At 46.6% G+C, this 12,530-nt stretch overlaps 1 protein-coding gene across 4 annotated transcripts in view; it reads right to left on the bottom strand.

Annotated features, from left to right (window-relative positions):
- Positions 1-12,530, bottom strand: part of PLEKHG1 (pleckstrin homology and RhoGEF domain containing G1) — a 360,323-nt gene that overhangs the window by 69,218 nt on the left and 278,575 nt on the right. For all 4 annotated transcript variants that reach the window (XM_069608126.1, XM_069608127.1, XM_069608128.1 and 1 more), the window contains exons 8-10: positions 4,687-4,869; positions 2,909-3,004; positions 817-903 (exon numbers count right to left, since the gene is read on the bottom strand). In XM_069608126.1, coding sequence (XP_069464227.1) covers positions 817-903; positions 2,909-3,004; positions 4,687-4,869 — 366 coding nt within the window. The remainder of the gene's footprint in view (positions 1-816; positions 904-2,908; positions 3,005-4,686; positions 4,870-12,530) is intronic.

Raw genomic sequence — 12,530 nt, 5'->3', positions numbered from 1 at the left:
GACGCCAGTGCCAACCAGCAGGCAACTTAAACCTAGAAAAATGTATGTTTTTCCTTGAAAAGACAAAGAAAGCGGAAACAAAAACCTGAGCGCCAAGGTCCACTTGGACTCGGTCCTCTGGTCCGCGGGGGGAAAGAAGCGACTCGCGGCAGAGCGGCACGCGCGGAGTGGTGTTCACTGCGAAATGGAAGGGTTCCACGCAGCGAACTACGAGAGGGCCCAAAAAACATCACCGAGCGGAGGCGTTGCTCCTCTTGCTGCTGCACCAGAGAAAGGGCTCCCAAAATTGGGAATGTGCGGAAACTGGACAAAGAAATAATATCACTGATTGATTTTGAATGGCACCGTGACATGCTGCGTAGCCCGTCCATTAAAGTGGCGGGAACCTGCGGGCCCATGGTGCAGAGGCTAATATTGTGTATCCAAGGCGTGCTTGCTGTAGCAAACGAGCATACCATGTACAGTGCAGTCACTCATTGTATGCTTGTATCATTTTTTTATGATTTTGCAGTGAACCAAAAATCCCCAACACATTGAATGCTGACTGGACATGCAAAGCTGGCTGGCTAATGCTTTTTGTCTAGTATATACAAATACATTTTAGATTATTTTTAATTACAACAATTGTGTTAATTGCCAATGAATGCCGGGGGAAGGCAACAACATAACCCATAAATGTTACACAATGCAAAAGCCACTTCACAAAAGTAGAAATGCACGCACCGCTGTTTGCAGTCTTGCACACTGGAAGGCTCACCTGGCTGCCTTCCCTAACATTACACATTACACATTTTCTTAGCCATTCCGGATACTAACCTTCGCTGGAATCTTCGCTGGGTGGTTTTCCAGGATAAGCCTTTTCAAATGCAGAATCCAGAGGCGTTTATCCTGCTGGGACTTGGCCTGTTGTTGAGCAGAGAAAGCAGTTATTACAGTGACTTTACAGCTCCCTGCTGGAACGTTTCATAGTTTCTGTTGCTAGGACAATACGGCGCATTGCGCTGCTCATGTCCCGGGGGTTCGTCTGGCTCTGGGCTAGAGGAAACCTATGACACTGTGACATCATGTTGGGACTGCCCTCGGGGTGCAGCTTGACGACCCCCCTGTGAATAGTGTTCATGTCAATAAAAATGAAAAGGACAGCTTACATGTCGTTTGAGGATTATTCATTAAGAGGGCCCCTTAGCTCTTTGGAAAAACCCAACCTCTTGTGGTTGACTGGTCTGAATTACTTGCCACCAGCTGACTAATGTCACCTGGGACACACACACACACAATTCCGGCCCATGGCTTTGTTTTTACTTTAGTTTTACATTAGTCCATCTTGCCCAATTGAAGTAAATAAAGAACACAAACTGCCAGAATGCAACTGACAGAGGGAGGAAGGCAATCCCGAGACTCTGGCATGGTGTCTCAGAAGACATGTAGTTATCCGGCAAGCCAAAGATTAGCCCTCATTTATCTGGACATAGTTTGGTAGTAATAACGCAACCCTCCAGAACATTTGGATTTACCACTATGACATGCTGCCATTGTCACGTCTCAGCTCATGCGGTTGTTCAGGTTACAGTAAATCGGTATGAGAGCTACTGCAAACTATGGTCACCGCTCAGCAGAGTACATCCAGGGCCCAACTAACCCTCCCCCGGTAAATGACCGAGGAATCAGCCAAGGGCAAGTAAGAACTGTCCTTATGTTCCATAACAGACAATGATCATACAGGAAAACAAGTCTCCAGCAATCACAGCTCCTGAACGGCATCAGGAGTTATTGATAGAAAATGTCGGCATGACGGAGTTCTTCTCCAAAAAACGAAGCACTCCCACTATTGGGTGCAATGTTGTTAGACAACACATGTATCGGTCTTCTTCGCTGGGAACTGCTGTTCTTCCCGCAGCGGGTAAACGGCGATTGTTCGGCTGCACCACGTGCGTGAAAACCACAAACTAGAACTTTTTGGGCCTCAATTTCGGAGGATTTATTCTGCTATTTTGCAGGTGGCTCCCTGTCCCTGGAGCTAAGAATGTTCTGCTCGCTTCTGACCTTGGCTACCAGCACCAGTTCTGAGCAGCGTGCTGTAAAATCTGTTTTCCTTCATCCCTTAGTAGGAGACCTGTGGCTTCATGTAACTCTACTATAGTTATGCTAGGATTTCTATATGTCTATATTGTTCCATTTTCCTTATGGGTTAGTGGCACTTGGCTCTTCCAAGTACCTTATATAATTCTGTAATTCCAGATGGTTAGGTGCAATGGCTGCAAGCTTGCACTGCATCTCTTGCTTTCTTGCGTTTCTGCGATTTGCTAACAAAAGAAAATAAGAAAGGCTTTCGACAGTATGTATATATCTGTCCTCCATCTATAGAACTGTGTATGCATGTTCCTAGTGCGTGCACGTGTGTGTCCGTGTAACTTCGTGCATGGATGCAAGCTTGTTTCGTGGCTAATGGTACTATGTCGTGGTGACTCGAATGACGTCAGCATAGCTAGCTAGATATTATCATTAGTCAACCAGGTCCAGTGTTGAGGTACCTGTATCTGCGAAGACGTCAGCTGGATAAGGTTTGAACAGTTGTCTAAGAGAATATCTGCTCACATAAGTGGAAGTTACTGGCCCTCCTGGGGGCTTGCCAAAACAGTGACTGGCATCTCTCGTTTCTTAGTCTTCGGGCTGTCATGGGAGAAAGGGCTCACACAAGGCATTTCAGGGACCCTCTCTTCCCTACCACATACAATTTCAGACCACAGTAAATATAACATATATACAGATTCAGATTAAAACAGATGTGTCCCATCAACCAGGAAACCAAGATTTAGAAATGTAAGAAACAATGTTCTGTTTCATCATACATGTGGGGTCAGGTTACCATATGCAGATTGCACCGTTGACAAAAGGGTTGTTCCCATACCTGCACCGTGTGCTGAAGCTTCGGGTTCTTGTAGTGGAAGAGACTGAAGCTCAGCGGTTCCTTTGGTATCACTTCTACGAGCATGAGATTGCAACACTGCAGAGAAAAGGGAACACATGCATGAACTAAAGCAGGCAATGGCAGACATTTGAGATGGCTGGTACCCTACCCAATCCTGTACCTTCTAGAACACCACTTTTTAAACTTCACAGCAAACTTACATTTTTCTTTCTGTCCTTGCCTTACATCCACAAGTTTCCTTTGACAATCACCCCTCCACCCTTACCACGCTAACATTATGAGAAGAAGGAGCCGACTATTGCCTCCTGAATTGGCAACCTGCGTCAGGAATCATGCACATCTCTTGTCTTTTCATCCATCAAGAGAATCTGTTTTTCTATGATGTCCCATGCTCATACAGAATAGCTGAAGAGTCAGGGACTTCATGACGGGAAAAGAAAATCCATTTTATTTTGTGCCCGGGGGGGGGGGGGGGGGGAGGCAATATATATATATATATATATATATATATATATATATATATCAGGTATTAGCTACTTGAATATTAAACTCCATTGGAGCACATTTTACTGCACCCCGAAACCATGCAAAAGACGTGCTCTCCTGCTAAGGTGGTTCGTGCACTTGGCATAACTGAAAGATCTTTGCGCCCTCTAGCTCTACACGTCTGCCACTGCAGCTTTCAAAGCCTTGGTGCACCTTGGTGGCTGCTGTCGCGATTGCCCTGTTGCAATTGTATATAAGGGGGCCAGTGATCTCATCCTCTAGACCCCCCTTTCACTCACTTGCCGCTGCACCCTCCACAGTCTTCGTGTGCCCACTCAACCCAAAAGGAGGGATGAGCCCCAATTGGTTTCAGAGTGGCCTATGTGATTGGCACTCACTATTTGAACTCTGCTCGGAGCATGGCATCATCCAGTGCCGGGTGAAGGACAGCTTGGCCAAGAGTAAAACCGCTATGCCTTGAACGCAGCTCCTCGGCATCTGCCAGAATAGCCTTGACGATGGCAGCTGTCTACTCATCTAGCACCATACACCTTTGCTAGACAATGGCCTTCATCTTTCTGCAACCACTGCACATCCAGCAATGCAGCTCCCTCTCCTTCCTCAGCGTTCACCCCAGTCTCCTATTCACCCTGCAGGGCCTAATCCTTGGTTGGTTCTGGCTCCCCCTAAGATGCTTACTCCTCACCTCATCCTGGGGCTTCCCACACTTGCCCTACTCTTGCCTGCCCCCTACCTTCCCAAGGGTTAATGTAAACTGTGCCTCCCCTTCAGCTTCTACCACATGGGAGGCACTCACTAATGGCATCTCTTCCATCACGAACTTGCTCCATGTGCAGTGTTTTTGTTCAAAACACCTTCTGTTGTCATGAATAAAAAACACACACCCAGATATACAATGCTTTCACTGGTATCCAGTAATATTATACCGCCCAATAATATTGCCACATATATGGTCGTGGGGTAAGGCCATAGGCGATATTAGTGGGGATAATGTATGGCGTTATTGGGACCAGGGGTTGCAAGGGTGTCCCCCACTCCATTAAAAAAATTATGGGGATTACGGAGGTGTCCCCCGCAGGTTCCATGGCTTAATATCACGGCAAACATATGACGATATTTTATATGGTGATATTTGTTTGCAGGGATATGAACACATGGAACCCTTTCACCAGGGTGGGATATGCAGCCCACACGCAGAGGTGCATATCGTGGCAGAGCCTGCATTATGGAAGGTTGACACGGACACCTACCAAGATGTGAGCTTTGTACGTGAAGGTTTCTTCCCTTTTTTTCGTGATGAGGAGCAGTCGGTCAAACAGAAATAAAGTCCGCTCGTTTTTGGCTCGTTGAATGCGGAAGGTGCCTTCCAAAACGAGCTCTCCATAGCTCGTCAGATCCGGCCCTTTCCAGTTCGTGAGTAAGCTTTGAATCTCCTGAAATAGACGAGCAAAGAATTAAGAGATTAATCACATTACTGACAAAAAGCACATTTTTTGGGGGGGGGGGTATGCACCGGTTTGTGCAGGAGACTCCGGAACAAACAAGTTGCACAGTAGTAGGAAGAGGGCCACTTAGTAGCTGATACCAGCACGTGTGCCCAGCACACACGAAGAGAGGACAGAGGGACATTACTGCAATATCTCGTGCCTCTCCATTTTGTCTTGTGCAGCTTGATAACTGCTGACCCATCAAATAGATGAACTGACCCACTTCCATCGGCAATGAGAGGGCCGCTAGGCAACCGGAAAACAAACACGCTACTCCCTCCCTACACACCAGAAGGCGGGCTATTCCTCATTCCCAAACCCCCATCCCACATTCCCCCATCCCTCCATTCCCAAACCCCCATCCCTCATCCCACCATACCATCACCCCCATTCCACCATGACCCTAGTTACACAGGGGAGTAACACCCAGTGACCCTTCAGCTGTTATAGGGCCCAGGCACAGTACCTTTGTTGATTATTTGAGGTTTTTACATTAGGGGTAGGGCCCCGCTGCAGCTCTAGAGGTGCTGGCCTGGCCCAGGTGCTGTCTTGTTGATGACAATGCCCTGTGCCCACTCGGGGCACCGCTGACATCACAGCCATGTGGGGGGCCGGGTCCTTGCTATATTTACACAGCTCCCTGTAAACATTTGAGGTGCCGCAATGTCATTGCTTTTAACCTGGAGAAATCCCTTCATCTCGGGAGCGCCCTGTTGCCTTGCGGGGTACTATGTACTCCCCCCACCACTGCCATTCACGTTTTGTGCTCCCTTTGGGGAGTTTGGGGCCTTCCTGTTCAGTCATGGTGTCTGTGCGGTGCAGACTGGCAGTCCTTACCGCACCCCAGAGCGGACGGAAGCCATGCGCTGGCAATCATAACCCGGCGGACCACGAGGACGTGGCCCAGGAATTCCCGTCATCGCTGGCCTGCCCACCTGGCTCTGGGTGGGCCTGCCACATTGATGGCACAGTCTCCTCCGAGATCCTAGGCTGCTTCTGGCATACAACGCTCTAAAAGGGTGTTCTTCTGGGCACGCCCTAATTGGTCCTTGGCGGACCATCATGCCGCCTCATCTGGGTTGTCCTCCTCATGCAGTCAGGACTGGGAGGCCCTGCTGTCACCCAGGCCACACCCCAAACATGGCCCAGGGGTTTAATTATTTGGGCACGCCCGGCCTGGCCTGGGGGCAGGCTGTCACGCTGCCAGACAAGGTGGGTGCCGGGTAATGCCGAGCCACACCTGGCACACGTGGCCTGACTTTTGTCTTTACTGGAGCCCACTGGGGCATTCGAGGCCACAGCCCCGCAGAGACAGTCTTGCACTGCCGCCTTTCCTCTTTTTCTTTGGGGGTGGGGGCAGATATGTGAACTTTTTGATAGGAGTGTATTAAAAAGTGTGATTTTATAGTATGTATTTATTTGTTTTTATGATAGATGTTAATGGTATATATCGAATAAACGTTGATTGAATGACTAATCTTTATTTCTAACAGTTTGTTTTCTCTTCCCCTGCTTTCAGTTCTTTCCTCTGCCCTTTCCTGGGCAGGGAAGGGTGGTTCATGGTCTCAGTGAAACAAACATGTATATTTAAATACAGTAATCTGTCACCGTGGTTTATGTGTTCATTTACCTCAACTACATTCCCTCAAGCGGCGGGTGCAGAGGACACAAAACCCATCTTGCAGGGCCCTAATTGGGACAGGGGCTCCATGTGCATTATTGCAATATGTCTTGCCCCTACATTTTTCCTTCCCTTCCTTGAGAACTGCTGAGCCATCACATTTTGGAGACCAGCGTACTCAAATAGTTGTCCCTTGCAAGGGTGCGGCATAAATCACCTGGAAAAAAGTGTGCTTGACAGGACTCTAGTTTTGACCTTTTTCCACAGTAGTGTATGTGGGCGCACGTGACTGTGGATCAGTGCGAGTGTGGGGTCTGTGCGTCTCCCTATATGGGACTTTTAGTGCCAGGGTGACCAGCAGGGAACTGTCGCCGCTACTGTATGTCATGCATGTTTTTTGGTGTGCTGCTCCGCTTCCATCCAAGACTCAGCCAGAAAACACTTAGATTGTGGAAGGAGTATTCCTCATGCAGCCTAAGCGTGGCTCACTGATGCCACGGCTGCCATCACTGCCAGGTTATTGTGTCACAATAGTGCTCTATCCGAGAATTGGTGCCATCCCCTATTTCCAGGCCTGATTTCTCGATTTTAGTCGATGCTTTTGGGTCCCGCCCCGGTCAGAGCAGCGTAACATTGAATGGCATATTAGAGTCTCCGAAGATGCCACAGATCCAGAGGGACACCCCCACCGGTGCCACTTACGCTAATGGTTTAAGCACCACGGCAGAGTCTGCTTGTTGGCAAGCCCTGTATCTGTGCCCCTCGTCCTCCAGACACGTGAAACCGTTGGAAAGGTGAGATTCACCTATTTCCAGAAGTGTCCGTCCCATCTTTATGGAGCGTCTTGGAAAGGGAGATGTAGACGCAGCCGCTCCCTTTGCCCGCTGCATCCGAATGGCTCCAGGTGTTCCAATGGCTCCCACTTATAACCGCGCTCGGTGGCCATTGGCATCTTCGGATCATTTTGCTTCTGTGGAGTGGTACTCGATGCAGAGGGTCTACGCTTGGCAGGTGCTAGCACCTGGAGATCACATGCTCCCACGCAATATGTGGACAATGAGAGTGTCATCTCCGTACCATTTGGGGGTCCAGAGTTTCAAAAGACAGGCCCATATATAAGTACAACTATAAGACGACATTATTAATTTCCCTCCAATGTGAAATGTTAATTAAACCAGTTGAAAAAACCACAGGAGTGGGACAAAGCAAGAATGTATTACTAACATAGATGAACCATACAGCATAAAACATGTCACCATCTTCTTTTTTTTATTATTTGGCCTGCTGTGTTCAGTAGCAATACGCCGTTAATTTCTAAAGGTTCTACAAAACGTCAACAATCCTGGTGAAACATCTGTCAGACTTAATAAATGATCATGAACAAATACATGTCACTACATTAGGAATGCAGTGGAGTGGTTCTCTGGTGGGCCTTTTGAATGATTTTTTTTTTTTTTAACAGAAATCTTCCAACAGTAAGGAGCCATTTTGATTTAGTCTCCATCCGGGAGCGAACAAGGACTCCATTCATTGTGAAGGGTTGTCTGGGTTTAACAGACAGACAGACAGACAGACTCGCCCTGATGCAGCCAGCTTGCTGAGCAGCGACCACCTCACAGCCAGTGCAAAAGCAAGGGGAGGGAAGGGAAGCCGAGGAAAACGCCACCGGGTGAAAACTGCGAGGGGCAACCCACCCTTGGCTTGTCAGCTAATCCCCTGTGACCCAGATCAGTGCCACACCCTCATGTATTTGGTGTGCTGTGTATTTATCTGAAAGTGCAGTGTATATCAAAATCCTACCTGTGGGGCCACTCTGTGAAGCGACATTGAATGCCAGTCGAGTACAATTGTGTACATTAATAGTTTGTTAGGTAAAATAGGTAATGAACTAAAATGCTGAGCATTCACTGACGGGGAGCACTTTTAGCACTAGGCAGTATTATATACAAACAGTTAAAAAGACATTCTTTAAAATGTTGGCCTTTTTACACAAAATTACTTTATGTTGTGCCTAGAAATTGAAATGGCAATCCTCAAATTTGACCGAAATTACTCAAATGCAGTAGCGCCCAAATGATGGCTCTTCCTCGGGAAGAGCAAACCATGTGTGCCCCATTGATGGCACTGTGTGCATACGAGGCATGAACGGGTCTATTCTGGACTCCGTGCGCAGAAGGGCACACTGGTCTCCCTTTCCTACAGACCTCAGATGCCCTGCCACCACAGCACGTCTGGACCTTTTACAGTGCACCAGCCATCGCCCCGAGCACTTCATGAGCAATGCCCAAGCAGGCTCAGTGCACTGCATAGGGTACACAAAGGCTAGTGAGAAAAACAGTGACATCACTGGCTTGGGACACTGTCTCTCCAGCTGCACACAATGAACTAAAATCTGGTGAAAGGACGCCATGGAAGAAGCAGATGTGAATGGGTTCCATCAGCTCCAGAGCTTGACAGGAAGTCAGCAACCAATGAATGGGAAGCAGCCGGGCGGGTTATCCCGGAAAACCTTTGTGATGCAAGAGAAAACAAGCAGCTGCTTGGGCGCATATACATGGGTGATTACTAGATAAAGGGTCTTGTTAATGTTTATACAAAGAACAAGTGAAGCAGTAACTGGTTCTGCAATTACCTGTGTGTTGTGGATGCCATGTGTACCATTAATGGGTTCTATGTTCATTCATTGACACTTTTTTTTTTAATGTGTTTTTGACGACATTTTATTTATGTTGAAATAACTCATCTACATTTTTATTATTGATTTGGGGACAGGGCTGTCCCCATAATATCCCCCTATTAATATTACACAACAATCAACAACCATAACCAAAATTACATCCAAGATAAATAACAAAACCACATAGGAACCAAAAAGGAAAAAGCAATAAACAAACCGAACCATGAACTTCCATCAACCGAGGTCTCAACTATCCACAACCAACCAAATACAAACAACAAACCACAAACAGCAGAGACTAAACCCGAAAGACCAGAAAAAACACAAATCAAAAGAGGATGCCCACTCAAAGCAATACAACCCAAACATAATGCTTCCCCACAAGCAAGACAAAGAAGCCAGAACAGACAACAGAAACAATAAGAAAACCCAAACCCCTCGAGGAAGGAACTGATCAGCATGATCCCACAACTCCGGCAAACTCGACAAACATCTCAGACGGCCCAAGGAGACATACAAATACCAGAGCAAACACAGACTACATTGCTCGCTATCACTCCACATTCGACAACGTGGCAAGCAAAAATGGCACAGCAACAACGAACCAACAGCCAATAAGCGTCACTAATACAGACCCCACAAGGACACCAAACGCAACATGAAAACGAATGAACAATCCCAACCCGGTCTCCACCACAGACAATACCCCAACCAGAATAAGGGACAAGTTGGAATCCATCATTCTCTACACCCCCTACATCACCAATAACTGGAACAACGGATGGTTAGCTACCCAATTTATCACTCGGAACAAACCAAAACCAACCAAATCCACCATAAACTTTTTCGGTCTATTCGACGAAGAGACTGATCAACAAAGACCCACTCCGCCCAACAGGTTCAGCCTGGGAAAACCCACCTGGAATGGAAACCCAAACAATACTAGACCAGGCAGTACAAACACAAACAAAACTCAAAAGTAAAATCAAAAATTATTCTGCAGCCTCCTCAACGTTATATCCATGTCAAACAGAAATCCATGACCCAAGAAAACGAGCCACAGACGTACTCTTGCTCACAGAAACCTGGCTATCAGACAGCTATAAAGCCATCGTGAGCGAAGCCATACCGGACAATTATAAATTAATACACACCAACAGAGAAAACCGAAGAGGAGGCAGAATCACAATTATACACACAGAACACAGCTGGCAATCTCGAATGATCACAACCAATGCAGAAGACTCTGAATCCCTCCTCATCAAGATAGAACTCAACGACCAATCCAACATAGTGTTGCTCCTGATCTACAGACCACCTTCTTACAACTCCAACTTTGCAACAAAACTAGCGGACGAGGCTGCCATGCTATGAACCCACCACGACAACCTAGTCATACTGGGGGACTTCAACATATGGTTAAAGAAAAGTCCATAGCAAACTCAGTCTGTGCATTCCTGGAAACTCTGCCCTTCAAGCACATAGTAAATGGATCCACCCACGATGCTGCACACAGCCTAGATGCAATTGTCTGCAGGGAAGGACTATGCACATCCGTGCCACCTATACCAATGGTATGGAGCAATCACTACTTAATACCCTTCTGTATCACACCCCAAGCCCACCTACCAGTCTGGAAGGAATTACTCCATACCAGCAAGAAACGAAACTGGAAGAACCTGGACATAGAGGCCCTAACAAATCTTCTAGCCTCAACCATCCCACGCGAAAGAGAACCCACCAAAACATGCATAGAGACAGCAAAATGACACAATCAGCAATTGGATCACCAAAGCCCTTGACCAATTAGCACCAGCTAAAACATTCAAAGCAACACCCAAAAAACTGGCAGCAAAATGGTTCACACAAGAACTAAAAGAACTTATAACAACTGCAAAATGGAAAAGAAAATGGAGATAACAATACACCTGATGAGACAAAATAAAATACCAAAGACAACTCAAACTATACAAAGCAAAAGTCCTCAAAGCAAAACAGTTCTACTATGCCACAAGGATAGAATCGGAAAACAATCCACAGAAAGAACTCTTCAAAAGCATCAAAAGGATACAAAATACTTCTTCCTGCAAAAACACCATCACCTCAACACAAACACTTTGTGACAACATCACCAACCACCTGAGAGCAAAAATAGACAAAATCCAGGAGACCATCAACCTAGCCCGTGCAAATACAACCACGACTGCCGGACCACAGACACTGGATGAAACACAGATTACAGCAAAACATCTCTGTCTAGAACCAATCACAGAGGAAACCTTTGCCACACTGATCAAGGACACCAACCTTGCAGGATCCCAAAGGACCTCTATCCACCGGATATCTTCGAAGGAATCCTCAATCACAGAACCCCAGCAACACACTTTCGGAACCTAATGAATCACTCAAAATAGGAATAGTACCGTCCACCTTCAAATCAGCATACATGAAACCACTGACAAAAAAAGGAATCAGAAAGCACAGAAGACCTAAGCAACTGCAGACCGATATCCAACCTGCCCTCCCCAGCAAAGATCCTGGAGAACCAAGTGTACAAAATCCTTTTGAACATGTCGAAAGAAATGGAATACTCGACCGATCACAAGTTGGCTTCAGACCAATTAGAGGAACAGAATCAGCACTTCTATCGATATGGGACGACCTGAAAATAAACGCAAATGACGATCGGCCTCATACTATTGGTCATAACAGCGGCTTCTGATACAATCAGCCATGCAACAATAATAAAAATATTGATGGAATACAGGAATCTGCACTAAAGTGACTTACCACATTCCTAACAAAACCTACCTACCACTGTTCACCTCAAACAGCAAAAATATAACCTGAAGAGTCCCACAGGGTTCCAAGCCTCTCCCCTCTACATGCGCCCAATGATGAAAATCATTCAATTCCAAAGACTTACCACCTACAACTACGCAGACAACACACAACTGATCATGGAAACAAACAGAACGCAGGAACAAAACCTCAACAACTGCCTCACAGACATCTACAACTGGATGACAACGAACAACCTCAAACTGAACCCAGCAAAAACAGAAATTATGTTCTCACCCGCAGGATTCGAGAGAGGGAACCCACAACTGGACTTGTCGATCAGCATGGGAACACAGACTACCAATGTAGTAAATAACCTTTGAATACTCATGGACAACGTACTGGAACCGCAAGTCAACGCAATCGCTAAAATAATGTTTCTTACTCATACGACTGCTCAGAGGATTACTCCTCTACCTCTCCTTCCCCCACAGAACCCTCACAATCATATCCCTGATACTCACAAGA

Source organism: Ambystoma mexicanum, chromosome 4q (assembly GCF_040938575.1).
Source record: "Ambystoma mexicanum isolate Mex_15411 chromosome 4q, UKY_AmexF1_1, whole genome shotgun sequence".
In the NCBI taxonomy this organism is placed as follows: Eukaryota; Metazoa; Chordata; class Amphibia; order Caudata; family Ambystomatidae; genus Ambystoma; species Ambystoma mexicanum.
The sequence above is the reverse complement of the archived record's forward strand: the minus strand, read 5'-3'. Positions and strand labels throughout refer to the sequence as shown.